Below are 23701 nucleotides of genomic sequence, written 5' to 3' on the forward strand. Positions count from 1 at the left end.
CTGCCGGCAAACAACGTCTCTCAAGCAACATTTGATCTGATGCGACACCAACATTCCTTGCTATTTTAGTGTTGTCAATGTAATCTAAATAGCTATTGAGTGCTTTGTGGTTAATGGGTCAGCCGAGTGCGAGTGCAGCTTGTACCGATCAAGGTGAGTCCGACAGCCCCACAGTGGATAAAAGATGACGCTACTAAAAGCTTTCTGCACACACAGTTCATGACCCAGGCAGTGTGAGTCACAGCCAAAGGTTTGTCAAACCTCACACACTACTAAAATAGATCACTTTTCACGTGTACCTGCCACTCTTTGATCAAACTCTAAAAATAGCTTGACCACTTGCAGGCTCTGTATTTCATTTGATTAGGTCAACTTAAGGTAAACCTCATGTTTACCTTAAAATTACGTGTGGTTCTTCATTCCTCATTCTTACTCTTATCAGACCTATTGTTCTCTAGTTTTCACATCTATAGTGTGGTACATCTGGTGCTGGGCTATATAAAAAAGGTAGAGATCTGACTTAGTGAGCAGTGCACTACCTGTTGCCCGTAGCTCTCTCTGAAAGCTTGGTAGCCGACACTTCTGGTGGTGTTTCCTGAGGTCCTCCTACTGTCCTTTCAGGGTTTGAAAGAGGCTCTTCATCCCTCTGATCTCCCTCGATGTGGATCAATGGCACATCTCTGGGGCCCCTCATACGGGGCGCGTTGCTGTCACTAGTCCCAGGCCCTGCTCCAATACCAGTTTGCTCCTGACTGGACTTACTTCGACCACAAGAGAGATGAGATTGTTTGAACCCCCTCCTCCTTTCACCAACTGGCATATGTGGCTGTGAGAGACACCCAGGTGTACCCCCAGCTACATCTTGCTGGCCCCCCAAGGCAGACTTGCCAATATCTACAATGTCAGCTGCCAGGCGATTGGCAAACTGCTGCACATGGGGCTGGTAGTCTCCCGCAGCCTCAAGCTCAATACTGTCCTCTGGATCAGCAATGATCTTGTTCTTTCTCATCAAGGACTCAATGGAGCTCGACCAGGTCTCATGAATCAGCATATCAGTAATCTGGTCAGTTTTACCCCTTTGATAGAGGCAGGAATCTGATTTACACAGTCCTGTAGCGGACACTGAGTTGGTGGGGAAGACATTCAGGGTTTCTCCATGCACATTGCGGGCAAATCCATCAAAAGAGTTCGCTTTTATGGGTGAGTTGACAGTCAGTCTGGAGTCTGAAGAGCGCCGGTCTGGGACAGAGGACTGTCGTATACAGAAGGGTGTTCGAGGAGAAGGGGGGAACAGGCTGTTGCTCCATTCCTTGGTCTTGGCGATGCCATACTCTCTGTTTTCCTTGTCCATGTCCCGAAGCATAAACCTGTAGAACTCCTCTGTGATGCTTTCTGTGCTCGACTGTTTGGACAGGCAGGACGAGGTCCTAAGATTAAGGTGACCATTTTTCTTTGATGCAGCCTGTTGAACAGCTGCAGTCAAAATGCTGCTGGCATTTTTTCCTGCATAGTAGTCCAGCAGAAGGTCGAAGCCCCTGCCCTCAGACTCCATCTGGTTCACCATGAACCGTGAAAACTCATCTGTGATGCTCTCACAGCTGGACTGCTTAGAGATCGAGCTACCGCGGCTCAAGTTCTGACCTAACCGACTGCCAAGGCCCAATGTGTTGGGTGTGCCTGTGGGGTCCGCATCTTCTTCTGGAATGCTCTCATAACTAGAGGCCTTCCCACGGCTCCACCTCTCACACTGCAACCTGCTGCGTGGCTGGCCTGTTTTAGAGGTATCCACCACGTTAAGCTCAGGGCAGTTCATGATCCTGGCAGTGACTTCAGAGGCAAAGAGGGCAAATGGGTCCTGTGGTTCATCTAAGTTCACCGATTCATCCACCACGCGGTTCACAAGCCGCTCCATCAACTCTGGTTGCTCCTCCGTTTTCCTCTTGATCTCACTGAGGCGAGGCGCTCGATGTTTCTTGGAGGCAGTATTGCTGTTCTGAGCTTCTTTCCTCCTGAGCACTGTGCGGCAAGCAGGGATCAAGTAGGCTTCTGGCCCTTCAGGAGACGACCCTTTGAGCGCACAGAACCAAGGTTGTTTCCCAGTGTTGTTTTCGAGGCAGATGGCGGCCAGTTCTGTGGCCATAGACACGACTGTAGCAGCCAAATCATCCGCATAGCAAGTAATTGGTGTCCTGGACTCTGAATCCATTCTCCAAGAAAGCAAAGAACTGCAAGAGTTGATGGAGGACTGAGGTGTGAGGGAAGACTGAGGTGTGAGGGAGGCCCGTCTGCTCTCACTGCCTGTCACTACTCGTCCCCTCCTGTCTGTGCTATAAACTTGGATTTCACTCAAAGGTTCTCTGATAGCACCACTGCCCTGCTGGATCTGCTGGAGTTCAGAGAAGTCTTTGGCAGGCAAATAGGTGGATTTAGACTGACTTTGTCTGCACAACAACTGCGGTTGTTTCTCTTTGCTTTGTGCAATGGAGAAAGATGCAATTAGATCACTTTCCTCAAGCCCACACTTCTCCCTCAGCCCAGAAATCATGGAAAGCTTATCTGTGCAGTGTAAGACACTGCACTGGTTCCCACTATTAGTGGACTGGCCATGGCCAACTAAATACTGTAATTGACTTAAGTTCTCCTTGCTGTCTCTGGTGGTAGAAGGCTCCCTAGTATTACCCTCTTGTGTCTCGTAGGACCCTTGGTCAAATCTTGAGATATGACCGATTTTCTTCTGTGTCTGACAAAGAATATCAAACAGCAAGTTGTTAACACTGTCCTGCAGAAAAACCTGAAGGCCGGGTGCATCTTTTCCATTACCCTCCAGTTCTTTTTTCTTTTTCGCTTTCTCCAAAGCGTGTGTGAATAGGCTGTCTGCCACCTCATTTATTAAGTCATCCACTTCTCTTTCATCCATGTACGGTTGTTTTGGACAATTAATGCCATCGACTATCTTGTTATGTGTGGCCTCGAGCAGGTGGGCTATACTCCTGTAGCCTTGCGGCTGAGTCAGAACCTCAGCGGCTTCCCTGTGTAGGACCTCAGCAATGTTGGCACGAAACGCTTCGACGCTGGTACCCTCTGCCACACTGCAGTGCAGTGTGATGGCCGCAGAGGTTTTGGCAGCCGACATCAGACCACAGGATGCTGTGTAGACTTCAGCGGAATCAACGTCAGAATCACCGCACTCCTCCGACTCTTCCGTGAGTTCCACAGCTGCTACAGCACCGGCTACCTGAGCCATGCCACACATGGCTGAGGAGAAGGAGTAGTCCCCTCTCTCCTCTTGCTTCGGCAGCTCTTCCTCCACGTCTCCCTCTGAGGCCGATTCCATGGCAATCTGTTTTGTCAGCTGTGGGTTGGTAATGGTGCCAATGACACTAGCAGCGCAGGCCAAAGCCACCTCTACATGTTTTGATGCGTGTCCTCCACTGCGGTACGGGACTTGAGCCTGTGTTCCATTCTCTGGCATCTCTTGGGCATTGGCAGTAATATCCTGGTCGGGTATATGAGACACCTGGGTCTCTGGCCATTCTGCTGCTCCGTCAGAACTGTCTGGGCTTTGAACTATCACAATCTTGGGGAGTTCAAAAGAGCAAGTGCGCTGCTGGGAACGTTCTTTGGTCTTTGAAGGACGAGTAGCATTGGAGGTGCGACTAGAGAGGGACACGCTGACAGCAGCCTCGGAAACAAAGGAGGTTTCATCTTGAGAGAGGCGAATGAAGGCGTCTTGCAGTACTGATTCGGCCAGATTGGTGGCGTAGTGGCCAGCGGATTCCTTAGTATGGAGGCTTGCTCGCTGATAACCTTCTTTTTTTACCTCTGCATCCTCCCTGTTCTGATAATGGGCCAGCTGTCCCCTTTGACATGCAAGTCTGACACCATGTTTCTGCGCAACCTCCACCAAGCATTCTGCCAGGTCACCACTCTCTGCTTCTGTGAGGAGACAAATAAGGACAGAGAAAGGCAGGGAATGAAACATGTCCACACTGATTAGAAAGCAGCTCTATCAGTTACAAAGTGTCACAGCAAGAGTAGAAACCCTTGGAAATTTAGAGCAGGGTTTTGTCTTGTTTGTCCCATTCATCACCGGGGTAACACAATGGCCATCAAGACAAACTTCTTTCTTGTTTATACAGTCTCAGTCACTATAGAAATCTTTGTGTGTGGTTGCTGTGTGGCCTTTCAACGTGTCCTTTGAATTCCACAGTATCTTTGGAATTATCTGCAATAATTTATATAGGAGGACTACATCAGTGTTATCATCATTCACTGGGCTAAGGCTTAACTAACATTGAGCCACAACACTACTATTGCAAACATTACAGTTATAGGAAACTTAACAATGCACTCTGTAGATGTGGATAGTTTTCAAGTTTCAATTGCTTAGAAATCCGGTTTAAAACTTCCATCTACATATTGTTTTAGCCAACCAGTAGACATGGCTACAAACAAAACCACTATGGTGGAGGTCATGAGGCTCACCATTTCTGAAACCATCTTCCTCGCTGTCATCGCCAAGGTGTTCTGAGGCAGTCAAGAAGTCGTCTTCTATGGACGAGATGGAGCGGTTGGTGTCGTCGTCGATCCGCTGCCTGCCTGCTCGGCCCTGCTGAAGCTGTCGCTCCTTTCCCCACTGCAGACCAATCAGGAACTTGTTGATCTCAAAGATGATGTTGCCAGGTTGGGTGGCGCGTCTCTGTCCTAAACATTGAACCAGGCACACGCCTGTACTTCTGTGCTGCTGCTGTTGCTGCCCACCCTGAAGGGAACATGGACAGAAACCTATTATGCGTCTATACACACAGAGACACAAATACACACATCATGGGGGTATTCCAGAAAGCGGGTTATGTGGAAACTCAGAGTAAGTTAACCCTGAGATAAGGGAAACTCTGAGTTATCCGTTCCAGAAAGAGAGGTAACTGAAACTCTGAGTCAGTCACCATGGTAACAGACTCTGTGAACATAACCTGCTCGCTGGCAGGTTTTCTATAAGAAACCCAGAGTTTCTACCTGTCTCCTCCCACATGAAGAAAGCCGGTTGACATGGATTGGCCATTCCTACAAAATCCGATTGACATCGAAGCCTTCGTGATTCGAAATGCTTTATGTTGCGAGAGACTCTCCCGACCCAGATGTGACGTTTTATCATTTCCAGAGGAATATCTGTTAGAAGCTATCGCTGTTTCTGTGGACGTGCACTTACATCGGAGCACATTTCGAGCATCGCGCTACGTTTTTTTGTAAACTGTAGTTTTCTTTACAACATCGAGGATGCAGAGCACTTCGGAAAGGCAACGGTTAGTAGAGCTATGAGGAAAGTAACCCTTGCACTGAAACGCGAGGGTTACGTCTCCTATGTGGGGTATTAAGTGAGGAGATGTGTAAAAACAACATTTTAGTAGGGGATTAATTTACTATTTCAAGTAGCTACTGAATTAATATTTACTTTGATTAATAGCCTAAGTCAATTATAAAAAATTGAATTAAAATTAAAGTCAGGCGCAATCATAGCCTAGCAATATATGCCTTACCTTTTTGAAGTATGTTTTTATATTTCATTTTTAGCTGCTTCTAGGTCCTTTTTACCCCTGTTGGATTGCACCTACATGATAATCAGATTTCATTCCTACTTATATTAATAACTATAGGCTGCTACGATCTTACGGTGAAATGTTAAGTCAGTGGAATAGTGCATTTAAACTTCCGCGTTGACTCGGGCAGCAGTCTTTTCCCATGACGTCTCTCTCTCCTTCGCTGCGGTGAAAAACGTGCTCATATTCACCGTAGGCCTGCAGAAGCAGGTCCAACTCCATCGCTGTGAAATGTGTTGCTCTTTTATTTTCCGTTGTCATGGTGACTCGTGATATCGGGGCTCCATTGATGATGGCTTTTTATAATAGTCATGCACGCGCTTAACTCGGGGTGAACATACTCAGAGTTGATTGAACTAACGCAGATCAGCTGTTCTGGAACCGGATACTCAGAGCTTCTTATCTCAGAGGAAGTCAACTTAGAGTTCAGAGATAGACTCAGAGTTTGTTGAACCTCCTTTCCTGAATACCCCCCAAGTCTGTACAAAGTTCTAAATGAAAACACACACAAACTTACTATGCATTAAACACAGTGGAAAACACATACATTCAGAAAATATGAGATGTATAAGCATAGACATGTTAAACCTTCATACTCTGCCCTTATGCCTGTTTCTCTTTCTTTTATTGAATACAATATTCTATTAATATAACTGTACACTCATTAGATCTCCTCAAGCAAGTTTATTAACCTGTGCAGGCTCCTCAGACCCTGTATTGATTTTTAACAATGGCTTATTCAATGATGTATTTGACGAGCTTCAAACAGTCTGATTATCACTGACCGTAAGCGAGCACTGCATTTTAACAATAAAAAAAGTAAAGGAAATTTTTGCTTATGTCTGTTTCAAGTTTAAAATTATTCTAAAATTAAAAAAAATAATGTTTTTTTTTGTTGAAGTCATTCGTTCTGGATGGTTTTTGGTCTAACATGCAGTTCCAGGCTACAGAGAATGAGATGTTTTTATTGAAGTGAATTGGGGAGTGATTACTCGATAAAGTGAATGAGGTTCCTCCAGTGGATTTTTCAGAGCACAAAAGGTTCAAATCTAATCACACAAAATTGCTGTACAAAAGAACAGCTTGCACTCTCTTCCTCGCACTCGCGACCATTTCATTCAAAGCATGAAAATACTTGCAATGATTCATAGACATCACCGCACACTCACCTGAGAGGGGAGAAGGGGGGGTGCTTGGCAAGTGTCTGAGGCTTCGAGGCCACCGAGCAGCAGGATCTCGTTTTCTTTCGGCTGGTGGATAGTCAGTAATTCAACAAGCTTTGGCAGGTCCGGAGACACTGATGCCAATTTCTGCAGGACAGTGACCGAGCACAGGGGCATAGATGATCAGAAACAGCCTTTTCTTCATGTGCTTTCAAAACATAATGCAATCTCTGTTGTTTCAATTCAGAGACACATCATTATAATATTCTTCTTTTGAGAAGTTTGAAAACATGTGCCATTCTGCCACCGCCAGCTGCGGAAGGCTACAAAATCTGCATATTATCTAAACAAAACAACCCCCTAATTCTGGGTAATGGTTTTGAATCCATGGCAACTCAGCCAATAATTATGTGTGAAATACAGAGAGAAGAGAGTTCTTGGGAGATGGAAACTGGGCAGGAAAGAAAAGGGACTTCTGCTCACCTTGATGCTTTTGTCATCACGATAGTCCGTTTGTTGAGGGTCCAGATTTACAAAACAGATCTGAGAGAGACAAGTGGAGAAGGAAAACATATTAGAGTGACAGTGGGAACGGAAAAATTATGACACAGAGGCTGAGAAAGAGCAAGGTGAAAAACATCCCACATGTTTGGCGTGAGAGTGCTGTAACGGGAATGTTACTGCACTGCCTTTCGCACTGCATAAATCCTACAAACCAGACTGAATGCTTTCCTCTCAGTGACTCAACCACAGCAGCTATCTGTCACATCTGAATAACCAGTCTCTCATTGGCAGAACCCTTTCTAAAAAAGACCTTCTTGTCTCTCAGGGGCTGCTGGCAGCAGGTGTACCTCAGCAGTGAGTTTCTTTCTGTCTCCATCTCTTTTTTTCCCGCTTTTCTCCTCCTTCGTCTCCACTCCTTCATTGTGCCTCTATCACACCCTCACCCTGCTTCTCTCTTCATGTCACCAACCTTCGCCTCTGGCTGCACATTTAATGGTGTGTGATGGAGTCCTCATGTTAGTGCTGGGAGTGTGGGACTGTCCGCTGGCTGCTGCTTGATTGTGCAGCGCACAGTCCTCTGATCTGAATTGGCAGTGCCAAGTCAGTCCTGTGTAGCTAAAAGGATAAAGTCACCAACAGCATTGGAGGTGTGTGTGTGTATGTGTGTGTGTGTGAGGGGGGAAGGGGTTAGTTCCCACTCACTCTAGCAAATACTCCGCATTAGTATGTGCTTAGGAAGAAGTGACATATTTGAGTCTCAATCATGAACCCGCTCATTTTTTATACACTGCATGTCTAACTTAAAGCTACCAGGCTTGTCGTTCAAACCCAATGTGAGTTACTGAGGCCGTCGTTTCATTGCAAAACATGCACAGGTGGGAATCTGCTGTCTCTCTTGTCGCTCTTCCATCTCCATATCCGCTCTGCCTGCTGCTATCCTCCGCCCAACTACTCTCCTCACTAGACATGTGGAAAAATAAAAATAGTTCCAAAATCAGTTTCAAATCTTGACACACACACACACACATTGCTATTTGAAATGATTTTCCTTGAGCTGTACTTCCATTTATTGGACTCGGCTTCTATAGAGCCTCAGCACTTGTAAGATAGCATATATTTCCTTTTTATCCCGTTTATCTGTGTTTCATTAAACACGATATATTCCCTGGAGGTCATGTCAAAGTTTAGAGGCCACAGTAGATTGAGCATCAATGTCTCTGAGCTGCGTATGCAGAACTATTTCTTCTTTTAAAAATCATGTCATGTTGTCTGTAGGTATTCTCGCTGCAGATCTGAAAGTGAAGCAAAAGAACTGCTACAATAAATGGGTCGATACACTCATGAGTGTATATTTCAAAATAAGGCTATAATTCTGTGATACTTTGCATATATTACAGTCGAGATTTTCTTCATCAAAAAGCTAAGATCACGAGAGAACGATACCAGGGAAGGACAACAACTGTCTGCAAAGCCGGAACCAACGTCCTTCAAATCAAACGGTGCGTCGACAGGTCGATTTCCCACTCATCTCCAATCTGGTATCCTCCATCAAAATACATAATATTTCCTAACTATTAATGTAGTTTAGTTTAATGTGATGAAAATTGGCGAATGCAAAAAGAAGTCAGTCGAAATTAGGAAGCCAATGACAGATGACAAGAATATTTGAAAAGGTTTTCCTGTCTCACCCTGGTCAAACTGCATCTGCCCTCATGTGTCACCTACAGCATGTATCTGAATACCAAGAGGCATGCTCTTTGTTCCTCTCAAAAAAACAGCAGTCTATTCCGTTTATTTACTTGCCTCTTGTGTTGTGAGATGAGGACCATTTGGTCAGATTAGCTATTAAATGTCACTGGCACAGGCGTACGACCTGAGAATAATCTCCACCATTGACTGAAACCAAAGACAATAGCTTTAATTTGCTACTTGCTGACCCTCGTTTGATGGAAAATATGGCCGTTGAATTCTGTTTTTACCAATTCTGCAGAGTTGTGTTGCTGATAACATGCATGGAATAATGTTTGTTAATTATATTTTTGCTCAGTATCTGGTTGCAGATTTTATGCCCTTTATCTAAATGGTGATATGCTATGAAAAAATAATCACCTTATGGCTTTTTCCTATACACTATAAAAGGCTATCATTTGGTATTTGGTGATTCATTTTCCATTTCTTTGCTCATCAGAACATATAAATAAGAGGTTTGGCACCTCAGAAAAGCAGCAAAGACACCTTCCCCCGCCTGCCAACACATCGCCTACAGACAACACACAGTTTCAGGATAAGCGAGGCGAATGATCAACGATTTTGACCTTGGTATGGGTTGTGGCAATTCAACCCTATCAGACGGCGAGAGCCGAGAGGCAGTTCTTCTAAAATTGGGAAGCAGAGGACCTTCTAGTTATTTCTGAGTCCATGTGCGAGGCCAGCCCAGGGACAAGCTCTGATTCTATCAGGTTTTCAAAGACATCCTGGACAACGTGCACTTGTGCGCCAGCCTGTCTCTAAAAGGACTGACCAGGAAAGCAATAGGGAGCGTGAGGGGAAAGGAAAACACATAAAGAGACAGAGAAGGTGAAAGTAATAATTTGACTTGTGGATAAAGTCTAGTGAGACACTCGAGGGATTGAAACACGCTCCGAATGAGAGAGACAGTCATAACGCGTTAAGGAGAAGTTGTGTTGACTGATACATCACTGATTTTCATTTTTAAGTTTAGTTAACTACATAGTTAAACCTGTAATATCACATTGTGTGGCCACTTGGGGATAGTAGAAACAGATACAGAGCATATTATCATTCATATGGAGTCTTGTCTCTGGCCACCAGATATATTTTAGATAAATATTTACTCTCGCTTTAACTCTGTTTGGTCTCCACCAACTCCTGAGACAAAAATCTGTCTTTTTTTAGCTGCTAAATGCTCCACTATGTTGACCAGTTTGTCTCCAACTTTGCCTGTTGGCTGTGTGGTTTTGAGGATGTTTTTTTCAGCGCTTTGTTACTACTATGCGACCAATATGGCAACATTGTGGGCATGAACACCAAAACAACCCACTAAAAGACACTGTAAAATTTGCAGAGGCCTGTGTGCATCATTACAAGCTATCCCTTCCACATTAAAGTAATCATGTGATTCCTTGTTAACATAAAGGTATTTATTAAAGCCACAGGAAAGGTTAAGGCTGAAAAAAAAAAAACCGCACTATTAACTTTTGCAGCAGTAAAAGATCCTGCTACTCCGTGCCTTGTTACAGAACACATAAATAATATGCGTCATTTTAAGCTGTTGACACAACGAATCCAATACACACAGCTTCATGTGGTGTCAACATCTGGCTGCAGCTGAGATCTCGGTGTCTCTCTCTCTCCATCGTTTTGCTTCACGAGAAGCGTAACCCTACTGCTGTGCTCAACATCGGCCCAGCCAAACAAAGTGGAACTCAGGATGACTCTGCCCACCTGTGCCCAGGGACCAGACTGGACAGTAGAAAAGACAAAAGCCAGAAAGTCCTGGTTTCATCCAGTATTGGTGCAGAAACGGACCACAGATGAAAACCTAATACGGTACACTTTGAATTACCTTCAAAACAACTCAAAAGAACTCCAAATGACGTCCGTTTTTTGCTCAGTCGGCAGAGGTGTTGATCCACAGACCCAACAGCCAAACGGTCGGGTAGTGACACACGTGCACACACAAAAGGATTCAATTTTCCCAACTTTTTTAATGCATAAATCCTATTTGGCCTTGGATGTACAAAACTGTCAGGCAGGCAGATTGCTCTCTTCCTACTACCTCACATACAAATAGAGCTTATGCAGCCACAGTTTCAATACAACACTATGTGCACAGACTTGGTCAATAAGGCAAACCATTACAAACATTTGAGTTTCCTTTGTCCATGAAAGCTTTATTCTTCCTCAGCAGACCTTCGTCTCTTTGCTCTCCCACACACAGCTGCCGCCCTTGGTCCTTCTGTCTTTCCTCTTTTTTTTTTTTTTTTTAAATGTGGCTCTTTTTTTTTGCTCTTTTTCCTGACTTGAAATACGGTACTTTTGGTACAAAGCTCATTTAGCCCTTTATATATGCTATGCTTATTTGTGTGGTTCCTATTTTCCCAAAGCAATAAAATATGGCGACTTGAAAGACTAAAGCAAACAACAGTAAACTGCTCCCCACAGCCCGTGATGCTCTGCTGCTGCTGCGTTGAACATTTTGCTAATGCCTTTACAAAAATACGGGTTCATTCTCCCTCTGAGGTCACAAAACTAAACATAGCTTCCTCTATTGTAAAGTGTTTTGACATCTCTCAGAGGTTGGCAACTTTAATTATAATCCATTTGAAGTTTAATTTAATTCAAATGAAGTTCGGGAGGGAACAACATTAAGGCTCAGTGACTCGGCCTTGTTCGTTTTGCTATGCGACCCACAAGCTATATGGCGCGGGTGTCGAGACCAGACAAGCATGCTAATCGCATAACCTGGTGACTGTAAACAGCCTCATTTTGTTTTCATACATTTGCATTTGTGCTAATAAAATGCACAGCATCAGTTGTTTGAGTCGCATAACAGGAACTAACATGTGATGAAATCACCTGCGGCACATTGAGGTTGTTCACGTTATTTCACGTTACTTCCTATACGTCTGATTTTGACTTGAAGTATTTTTCCACTAACGCACGCACACACACAGTTTGGCTGTGACTCTAAACTCCCCATTTTTTTTTAACACATTTTAGTGATATATAAAGATAAGAGATATTCACTTTTAATAACACACAACTAATATTACCGAGCTCTTTAGATGATGGCTTTTAAGCGAGTAGTTCTCTTTTTTTTTTTAGAGCACAGCTTTTTTAGCAAAGACTGCAGTTTCTCATAATGTCAGCTGGACAGTCTAAAGTAAAAGGAAGAAGAAAAAAAGAAGGTTTGTCTTCCTGCTCTGATCCTGTTGTAATTCAGCGCTCCAGCTGCAGCTGATGGCATATTTATTCTGTTCTCCCTCTCTGTGGGCCAGGAAGGGACAGGTCAGGACACAAGCCACTACTCCAGTGTGAAGTGTTTGAATCGGGTGATGAATGCATCGCTCTCCTCCAGGGACTCCAAGTTCAAAGCAGAAAGACGGATAGCCGAAGGAATGAACAGTGTTGAGGAGTGATACTGCAAGTTTACTACAGCAGATTTTCTGCATTTGAAAAAAAGATTGTCTCACCCTCTTAAAAATACAACTGCAATCTCAATCTTTAGGTGTCATATGAGTTATAAACGCCCATCAATCAAAGGAAATGCAAAGTTTTAACTTGATGCACAGAGATTATGTATCTATTTCCCTTACAAAGAAAACACAGATACAAGGTGCCGTCTTCCTGTAAAATCTCTCAGGGGTGTGATGAAATGCAGTGTGACTATCGCTGCAACATGACACTTCTCTGTGACTTCATGCATTAAAACATGAGTGAGTGATCAAAGGTGACAACATGATGCAGCCAGAGGTGGATGACGGAGCAAAACCCAGGAAATCAAAAGCTTTTATCTCGCTCACAGGTTTTGGCCTCCTGCTCTCACTGTTTTGAACTTTTTCTGTTTATGTGCTGAATAATTAAACATACTTTTTTTTTACTCTGAAACCCTCACATTTCTGTGAAAACTCATTTTGGACTAATTTTGGTTTAATACTTACAGTCAGCTTCTAATTAAATCAGAGTATGCTGTTTTTACCTTTGACAATCTCCCAAATCTCCACTCAATACGTAAAGTCAACCAGAGAAAACAATAAAATGCTTCTCCACCCGTTTCTCTGTATCAGTGTTTATTGTCTCACACTTTTATCTTTCACTGTTTTTCTCTCAGTTTTCCGCACTCAGCTTCTCGTCTGCCTCCATGTACAGTTGAGGCCAGGACAGAATAATTTATTTCTCACAGTGTTATCTATCGTATGGTTGTGTTTGATTGATTACCCGCGTAAGAAGTCAAACCTAGAATCGAGGAGTCGGAGGAGCAATCCGTCACGTCGGAGTCCGAGAGCGACGCTGTGGGCGGACGGGCCGCATCTGTTTGCAATCGCATTGAAGTTCCCTCTGATTCATAGAAAACATGGACAGAGTCAAGAAAACAAACAACTATTGTCTCGTTGTTGTTTTTTTTATGAAGATGAAGCGGCTTTGCTTTTACAGTTCACAAAAAACAATGAAGATACAACTGCACGATCCCAGATTGGGTATGAGTCAACAAGAACAAGAAGTTTTCATGTCTCTTCATTTTGAAGATGTCAGCTGTCAAAAACAGCATTTCTAGTACAAAATGAGGAGGATAAGAGTCGTGGTGCACATGCAGACATCCACTTTCCAGGACTCTATTTGATGGGCAGTTTGACTAATGTGCAGATCATGCACCTTCCAAAAATCCACTTAACTTTAATGAATGAGTACCGCACTGACAAAACTTTTATCAGTGAATACTGGGCGCTGTCTCAGATATAAAATATTCCACAAAAAAAAAATCTTTGCTACATCTCACAGATGTTTAAGACCTGTGTACGTTGTGTCCTCGATCATACAGCTGGCGTCTGGGGGTTTCAGCAACATTCAACGCTCACACTTACTAAGTGCGACATGAGTACGTGAGAACGGTGCTCTTTGCTAAAATACCGTTATTCCTGTTACCGTGGTAATGATGATGATCTAACAATGATTTGGGGAGCAGTATGTTCACAAAATGGCAAAACACTCTGTGTGTTATTGGCATTTATTCTGCACAAGACGGACCAGCTACAATCCATGACGGATTTTAAAATAAAAAGCTCTTTTTATGGGGAGAACAAACTGCAGGAACTTTTAATGGCATCCCTTTATATTAGTATTAATATTAATTAGTGAATATGCCATTCATTTTAAGAAACTACATTTCAGGTTGAAGAGACGAGAGAACAGATTGAGCGTTTCATTACCGTCTTTAATGAGGCTCACCCACAGTGGAGGGATTGAACTGAATCTTATCTTCTATAAAAACATCCTGAACCTGATGCCGTGTTGAGACATTTTATTCAGAGTGTTTATTTAGAGAATCAAACGGCTGTGGTACCTCCCAACAAAAGCCTGCCTTTGAGCCACTTGACAGATGTAAATCCTGAATGCATGTCATGCTTAACTTGCAATTTACAATGAGTGAGTGATCAAAGGTGACACGTCAGAATTGAGCGTAGAGAGGATTAAACATGCATGTCTCCAGCTAAAAGCCTCTCCATTTTTATTTAGCTTCCTCCCTTGATGTATTTTCTAGGTCCGGCGTTCTCGTGTAGACGACACACAACGTCCTTATCAATACAATGTCCAGAAAATTCGCACTCAACATCACATTCTGTTTCGGGGGAATATGGGTGATAGATTTGTGCATTTTTAACATCATTTCTTATGTTTTTTAAAATCCAATTCCATGATGGTATCTTCTGTGTTGTGTTGTTTGACACTTTTTTCCTTACAATTTTGCATATTCCTTATTTACAGTTGTGACACATGACAAGATGAAAAGAATGGAAATGTAAGATGATGCCGCAAACGTATAGAGTTTTGGGAAATTGTGAAGGTCAATGTTCAAGACTGCCGACACTATGATTAAAAACTATATGTGGCAGCAACTAAATTGTTACAGAAGTAAGCTCAGTGGTTACAATCAGAAAATCTAATTAAAGGTTAGGAAAGCTGTCAGCTCGAATAACAATTACCATGCTCTGGCAGTCCATCTGTAAATCTATCCCAACATGCACTGAACAGAGGGCAAGGAGAGTCTGAAATGACTCAATAACAACCATAACAACACCTGTGTACAGTTGTGATATTTCCCTGGGCCCCGTTTCAGAAAGCAGGTTTCGCGAAAACTCTGTTCGTTAACCCAGAGGTGGGGGAAACTCTGAGTTAACTTAAAGGCTGGATCTGTAACCTGTTCGCTTGCAGCTTTTTCTTTAACAAACCCGGAGTTTCTCTCCATCTCCTATCGCTTACAGAAGCTGATACAGCTTTTCATTTCGCCGCTCACCAAGCCCGTATCCAAGCTTTTCTCGTAGCGCATTAATTAGCAAAGGTTTACTATCAGAATGTAAATCCTGGTTTGATATTAGTTTGTTTGCACAAATATTACACAGTCAAATCACCCTTAGCTCAAAATAAAACCTCTGCATGTTCTTCTTTTTGTAGATGGGAGTTTATTTCATGCACAAATCTAACATTGTTACTCTCTGCACACAGCTGACATCAGCCGTCGCTGATCAAACATAATTCCTATAATAATAAGATTATATGTTCTGAGTGAGCAGCATTGTGATTCAGCTGTAGAATGTAGGTCGAAAGTGAGGGTTTTAAATAAGATGCGTATTATGAGCATATTTTATGGCATTTCAGTGACTTGTGTGCTCGAAGTAGCAGAAATAAAACCACTGAATGCCGTCAAATCAAGATGCATGCAGAGTGAAACAAAGAGAGAAGTGGACATGTAGAATTGAAAACCTATTGGAATTAAATTGGAACCGCACCAACAATGCGATCAGGCATGACAAATGTCCTGAGTGTGAGATTTGGTTCAAACCGCAACACTGGACCAGAGCCACGGGAACCCCAGGGGTCCCTTTGGCACGGCCATGACGTCACCAAGGCTTTCCCGCCACCCTGCGCCTATACACTGAGACTAACATCACTAAAGGAGGTAAAAACAAGGTTGGTCCCCTCCAAAAAAGTTCAAAGTCTTAATCTCGCTGGACGAGCGGCAGTTTTTAACCCACTTAACCCGCCAACTATTCCACACTGCTGAGCTTTCTTGGGTTTGATTCAGCGACCGTGAGTAAGGTCGGTAAACTGTGTTTTTTGTTATTTTGTTAGTTGGGTTCTTGTGTGATTAAATTGCAGTTTCTGTACTTCCTCTTTGCCTTTCTTCGAATGTTTTTCCTTTCTTTCTAAACTAACCCACACACATGCACGCTCATTCCTACACACATGTTGTGTAAAGTGTGGCCTCCATTGTGTGTCATGTTCCCCCTTTAATTAATCACAGCCAAGCTGCCATTGTGGAGTCTTGCGTGGCATAATCACGTACGTCACTAAGTCCGCCATCTTGCTCTCTCTCTCTCTTGCCTCTCGCCTCCTACACTCAGTCTCACACACACACACACACACACACACACACACACACACACACACACACACACACACACACACACACGATTAAAACTGGGCAAATAGATTTAAAATATAATGTAGGTTACAGCCAATAAAACAGTCAGATTCCAACTAACTGACAGAAATTGTGTTAACTTAGACTCCTTTTTAAAGCACAGTCCATACATATCTTAGATGCATTTATCTCTCTACATCCACTAGAGGCCATTTTGTTGACCTGTGACCATCGCAAATCAAGTTCCCTTTAAGGTGGCTTTTTTTAATTCACCACATAGGAGCTTACTACAGAGTGAATAAACTCTGGTCAGCTGTTCTGGAACTGAAAACTCAAGCGTTTCCCATCTCAAGGTTAGTCAACTCAGAGTTCGACTCTGAATTTGTAAAAGCTGCTTTCAGCCGTGGCATTAACTTTGGAAGTGCATATGAAGTTGATTTGAAGTACCCGTCATGCTAAGAGTCCAGAAAGCAGAATGAACGGAGGACTTAAGTCCAGCAAGAGTGTACTTTACCTCATGAAAGCAGCGAGTCAAACTATGAAAATCCTCAAGTGTTTGTGTTTCACCAGAGATGAAGTAGTTTTTTTTTAATCAAATCTGTGATAAAATCAACTCAACTGAGACGTCGCCAGCTTCTTCCTTTAATAAATTGCCTGCTGAGAGTAAATTGAGCTTTTAACAATCTTTCAGCAGTTTTAAATTGCATAGTTTATCACTTCTACTCGAAGAAACTCCTCTGGTATGTTGCAAGCAGCAGAATGATTGTGAGAGATTAAATTATGTAGATGTCCTTTGTAAACTCATTTTCAAGAAGGCTAAACACAAGCCAAATCCTACTTTTGTTCACAGAGCACGTCTGTCAGTAAGAGTAATTATTATACAAAATTCAGCATCAGCGGATAACATCACTTTTTTCATTTGTGAAAGAAGGAATAGTAATTTTCCTTCATTCAAACCCATAAGCAATGCACTTAAAAGACTTAATATCAGACCCATAGTCAAAAGCTTAAAATGCTGGTTTCTCACTTCTGCAATGCTGGTTCGTGTGTATATGTATATTTGTATATGTATGTATATATTCACTCTATCCTGTGCAATTAACTTGTGAATTGATTTATTCATGCATGTATTTGTTGTCATATGAAGGTAGTTATATGTTCTGGTTTAAGTCTCTTGCCGTCATTTTTCTTAAGGAAACAATAAAAAAGTATGATTTAAAATCTTTCAAAAAGGACAGGGTAAAGAGCAATATCTTACATTTGCACAACTAATTACAGTCATTGTAGAACCTTAAATCGCAACCATTTTTCTCAACATATATATGAAGTAACACACCAAACCTTAACAACAACAACAACTAGAAAACAACAACAAAGAAGCATCAACAACCTGCATGAACATTTCCACCACCTCCAAGCCCAGACGCCACCGACAGCAAGCAGCTTGAAGAAAGTGCTTTTTTTTTTTGCACATGTTGCGTCGTTTCCATCTTAAAATTCTAACATTTCCTCGCTGTCATTTGAGGCCACAATCATGCCTCCTGCTCCAGCTTTGAGACGAGACACTAGAGACGCTTTGGTCCATCTTTGTTGCCAATGGGGTGTGGGACGTTTCATCACCCACAGTATGCTACTCACCATGCTGCAGCTGCCCTCCGTGTCGTCGTCCAGCAGGCCCAGCCTGCAGAGAGCCTTCTCGTTCCTCAGCCAATACTCCGACGAGTCCAGCACACTGTTACTGCACAGGACCTGCAGCACACAGAGAAACTCTTGATCAGGCACAGCAGCACTGTGGAAATCAGCGTGCACAGAGGCACACATGGAGCCTGTGACACACGCCACCACACATTCACTTTTATCTGCGTTTCCCTGTTGTTGGGATTGATTGACCTTCATTTCCAGATAAGTGTCCGCGGAACAAGATCAGCCATCTGTCAATTAACCAGACACTGCACAGTATAAATACAACCGGTATTGCCTCCTCCATAGAGTATGCTGGGACATTTCCATGAAGCCCTCAGGGTGAAACCTACAGTTATTGAGCTGCCTTTGTCTATGATTTATCACTTGACATACTATAATTGAAAGCTATTGATTTTGTTGTTTCAATAAGCCAATTAAAATGCCAATTTATTTGCACAGGGGAAATTAAATATCCCCCTTGATGCTTATCACAGTGCTAGGGTTGGACCATATAATACATTTATACTTATATTTATTTGTAAAAGAATATGACAAAAGACAACCGATGTACAGCCGATAAAAGATTCAAATGACACGCTATATAACAAAATATTCTTAGGCAATTACTTTGGCGTATGATTACTACCATGTGTGTGTCACTGTGTATTTTTAGTGACAAATCACCCCTCCCCCCCCATCTCAGGAACAGACCATCTGCACAGGCCCTCTGCCAGGTAAAGGTGACGTAGCCTCAGCTGATCATATCAAAAGGCTGCTGGCCCGGCACAGCGGAGCCCGAGGTTCAATTATAAGAGAGACATCGCCACGTGACCCTGCTGGACACTCGAGTGGAAGTCAGTTGAGATCATGAGCGGTAGGCTAATTAGGGACACACATCAGCGGGCACACCTGCACGTACACGCGCAGTAAGAGAAGCACACAAGAAGACCAACACGGAATTTTAAAAGGAAATTCAATCTAGCCTCTACCTCAGCCCACTGATCTGTGCCATTTCCCCTCCTGTCTCGTTGGCACTGGGAGATGATAAATCTACTGTGTTGACCCCAGGCCTCGGCTGTTCCTCTTATTGCACAGTCCCTAGGTGTCACAGGCTGAGGAAATTAAAATCTCTCGCACTGAAGATAAACTGACAGGAAGGCCGATACTGGTGTGAGGGACAGGTGCACAGGCACATGAACAGAGAAAAAGAAGAAGTGGTCACACGAGAAGATGGATGCATCCTTGCATCCTATTTTCTTTTCTCTTTTTTACCTTCTTGCAGGCGCTGATGGATGAAGCCACGGTGCTCTCTGTGCCTACTCCATCCACCTCGACAGCCTCTGAGCCTTCAAACATGGCAGACGACTGGAAGTTACTGCAAAAGGGGCACACAGTTGACTTTGTCAGAGCAAGTTCTTGTCAAGTGTTCAACACTTCCCTTTAAAACTAAATAAATAATGACGTCTTGGCTCAGTACTCTCGCAGTAGCCCATTGCCTGTCACATGTGTTCATACTGTACAGATGTGTCAGTCAGCCAACAAATTAGCCAGCTATTGGCGGACTGGGGAATAATGTCAATATTCTGAGCCAAATGCTTAATTCCTTCACTTTGAGCATTCCCAGGCTTGTAAGACAGTGCCCCATGAAAGACAATGTACAAGTGTAAGACCAACCAAAGTGACACCTTCAATCATTTATTAAAGAGTGCAAAGAGTTTTAGGTGTTGCTCTTTGAATGTCAAGACCTTTTTATCACATTATTATGTATGAGAAGTCGTTGTTAGCTTCTTTAAAGCTACAATAGAAATTACTTTTCTTATGGATTTCTATGATGCATTTCCTCCGCATAAATACACTTTTGGCAAAGACTCGAATGCAAAGCTCACTGACCCCTTAGCGAGTTGTAGCTTTTTGCAGAAGGCTATCAAATATTATGTATTAGTATGGAACTCAGTATTAAAGTCTGAAAGATTCCCAGCCACTTTGCCAAATCGCGAAATTTGACTTTGACAGAAATGGACAGAGGATATAGCAGAACAAACAACATGTGTCCCTCAGCTGGTGCTTAAAACAAAATTGATTCAATAATGGGAACGTCTGTCAGACTACAGCGTGCCTTAACACAACATAGTGAACTCTAGATCCCAGGAAGGCATCATTATCCTGCGTGTATGCTTCCATTAAGATAAGCCAAATCAAAGCTTATCTGGAATGGCATGAATGAGGATCAATTTGGAAAATAAGGAGGATGGAGAGGAATATTTAAATAGAAGCCCCCCCCCCTCCCCACCGTCCCTCCCTGTAATCTGCAAATTAAAAAGCATTTTATTTTGAAAGGCCCCCAGGAATCACACAACTCTATATCTATTTGCAGATTATGAACATGCCTGAATAAATAATTGTGTGACATGAAAAGTGATGATGCACTGCTGTGGCTAAATGAATGCAATGTGCTTTTGAATGTACTGCTGTATCTGCCAGACTCACATCAAAACACCCATTAAACGCATGCGCGCACGCACACACGCGCATACGCATACACGCACACACACACACACGGACACACGCACACACACTATGGTGGATGCATGCAGAACATTTAAAGCTTAAGACACTACAAAAGAAAATTGACACTATAAAAAAATAAAAACACGATAAAAAAAACGAAAGAAGGAAAAACAGCATAGGCCTACTGGCCTGTCTGCGTTTGTCATGCAAATTGTGAGTGATTTCCGCATGAAATAGAAGAAGACCAACGGGATTCGTCATGCACGACCTCATTTCTAATCTTTGCGCTTTCCGACTTTTCCATCACGACACGGTAATGATTGACAGGCTGTAGCGCCCTCGCGCTGCCGGGGCCCCCAGGTACCCGGCAGGTGCCCTGCGGTGGAGGACGCAATTAACCCCTGAAATGTTTGGCTGTCAATGCCGGCCCCCGCTCCGCTGTGAGGACCAATTGTGTGGCCAACAACTTTTGGTGGCAGCCTTGTGATTCCATTGCTTCGGAAAGAGTTCAATTGATGCCGACGACTTGAAACCTACGAGGACAAACTGGCCAAGTGTTTACATTCCTATTTTAAACGTGACTGCTGTGCACTTTCTTTCTTTTTTTTTTGCATTCATCTATCATTCAGGCTCGGCAAGCTGACACATCTCGTTGACTGCACAAACACCGACAGTCGACTGTGAAAGCGGCTTTACTGCATCACTCTGCGGGGATTTTGTTCTCCAGCACAGAACACAAAGTGACACACTTTGTGTTCAGTCAAAAGATCACTCCGCTTTGATTCAATACTACATCACGATCACTTCGGTGTTTTTGTAAAAAAAAAAAAAAAAATACATGCTATATTTCCAAAAGGTGCAGTAAAGTAGATCAGACGTGCAATTGAAGTACCTCAAGACATTTGCCACGTTGATTTCGTTTGGGGAATATATGCGCTATATGATCGACATTTAAAAAAAAAAAAAAGATCTTACCTCGGCGTTTTCAGAAGGCACTCTGCGCCTGCCATTCTGTCAAAAACAAAAAAAAATATATAGAGAGCCAAACTGTCCACAACCGGTGTGATTATTTCCTCTGTGCGGGCAGTGGGAGGAGAGGGACGCGTAATCGTTCCCAGGACACGGTCAGGTCCAGATGCACTGAAGGAATCCCAGACTGGAGGAGGACCGTGGTGAACTGAGCCCTCTGGTATCAGCAAGCAGCAGCACGCCACCGACCGTCCTGCGCTCCGCTCCGCCAGACGCCGAGTGCAGGCGCAGGAGCCCCGCGTGGATCCCAACGTAACGAGCGGCACGACGCAGGCGAGGGTATGGGTATGGACAGTGCGCGCGCATGTCCATGCGTAAGTGTACAAACAGACGCACGCGCACACGTCCGTACTTGTTTTTCTACCAAATACGAGGCTAATTAACCCATGGCTCACTTAAATCTGATGTCCGCACCACTGCGAGGAAGTAACCGGCATAACAGTAGCGAGACAGGGGATTATTAAAGGAAAAAGGAATAGTAATAAAACATCTCCATCACATCTGGAACACCAAGAGGAGACGCTTACGCGATCAGACATCTTTATAACTTCCAGCTGCACGTGAATGCCTCTTCAGGCAGGCGCTCTACCTCCAACACAAGGTCATTGCAGCAGATTTCATAGTTGACCTGCATTTTGCCCCCAGCAAACACACAGAGACACGACATCCCTGAACACATCCTGACGGTACTGTACGTGTGACCACGCAATAGAGGACCGACTTAGACACTTTCAATTTGCTGTCTCCATGGAAATATTGAAGTCTTCGGTGCATCTTCGGTAATTACAGATGGATTTGAACGTTTAGTCACATTGTAGTGTAGCTGTCTGCAGAGAGACAGTGAAAGATGCACTGGGACACGCATCATGCCGTTTACAGAGCCACGCTTACACGAGATTTAGCCCATAATGTATGTTCCTAATGTACATACGATGTAAAGGCTTTAGAGTTTCTTTATTATGGCAAGCTGCTTGCCAGCTGACTTGCACACCAATATTATACATGTGATGAAATCTAAGTAGCTGTCTTGCTGATGTATTGGGCTTTACAAAATTGTATTTTATAAGGAATAGTGTTTGAACTTATATTAATGTCTTACAACTGCAACTATTTTGGTCACCAGTGGGGCAGCACAACACACTGTAAATACAACTGTGACATTTATTCATCGTACAAAGTTAATATTGCGACAACTTGGCTGATTTTAAATCCAACATTCACTTGTTTTGTTTCCACCAACTTCTGCAAGACATATTTGTCTCTTAAGCTGCTAAATGCTCCACTATGTTGCTATAGAGTTGCCAACTCCGTGTGCAGTTTATCAGAGCTGGTTTGCTGTTTGCTGCAGTCTGGAAAGAAGGTTGGTGAGAGCCGTGAGAGCGACCCCGACATGTAACAATGAGCTGAGAGATGCTGAAGAACTCCAGAGAGCTGAGGAGAACGCTAACTTTGACGTGACACAGACCCTTTTTTTCTCCAGAATATTGCCTTTATTAAGTTGTACTTTATATTTTTTCTATTGTCATCCTCAAGCCAGCTATCTAGTAACCCAACCCTACCTGATTTGACATTTAGCACGTATTGGGGATTAAAGTATGAGTGTGTTAGCGTGTATCAGTATTGGAAGCCTGGCGTAGCCTCCAGAAGAATTCAGTTTGACAACTTCTCTCTTTTCCGTAATATATTTTCTTAATCACAGGTAAAGTAACAAGCAATGCAGTTGCAAAAGCAATGAGTTGAACAACCAACTTTCAGGTAGGCAGAAGAACAACTGCCCCACAAACGGAAGTGGGGCCTTTTCATACACAGTTTATCGTCACAGGTTCGTCTCCCCTCGTCCTAACATCTGATTCGCTCTATCCTGTCAGGAGGAGGAGAATCCCGTGTTCTCATCTTTTCTCACAGAAAGAGACGTGCAACGTCCAGTCTGCTTCTCTCTAATGTCAATATACTGATAAACAGGTGTGTGTGTCGAGAAGTGCAAGCGTGTGACTACAGTTCCCTTGAAAACCAGACATTTCTAGACACAACTACGGCTGCATAGCTGTGGTGTA

At 43.3% G+C, this 23701-nt stretch overlaps 1 protein-coding gene across 2 annotated transcripts in view; it reads right to left on the minus strand.

Annotated features, from left to right (window-relative positions):
• Positions 1-21881, minus strand: part of sphkap (SPHK1 interactor, AKAP domain containing) — a 27584-nt gene extending 5703 nt beyond the window's left edge. Inside the window, exons 1-7 of one of the 2 annotated variants that reach the window (XM_068584218.1) lie at positions 21594-21881; positions 19383-19485; positions 18066-18176; positions 7244-7303; positions 6767-6907; positions 4486-4762; positions 540-3936 (exon numbers count right to left, since the gene is read on the minus strand). In XM_068584218.1, coding sequence (XP_068440319.1) covers positions 540-3936; positions 4486-4762; positions 6767-6907; positions 7244-7303; positions 18066-18176; positions 19383-19485; positions 21594-21628 — 4124 coding nt within the window. In that variant the 5' untranslated portion in view covers positions 21629-21881. The remainder of the gene's footprint in view (positions 1-539; positions 3937-4485; positions 4763-6766; positions 6908-7243; positions 7304-18065; positions 18177-19382; positions 19486-21593) is intronic. The other variant, XM_068584219.1, reaches the window with a different exon arrangement.
• Between the last annotated feature and the right edge of the window lie 1820 nt (positions 21882-23701).

Source organism: Clinocottus analis, unplaced genomic scaffold (genome assembly GCF_023055335.1).
Source record: "Clinocottus analis isolate CAN_PGR_092001 unplaced genomic scaffold, fCliAna1.0.p SCAF_2, whole genome shotgun sequence".
Taxonomy (NCBI): Eukaryota; Metazoa; Chordata; class Actinopteri; order Perciformes; family Cottidae; genus Clinocottus; species Clinocottus analis.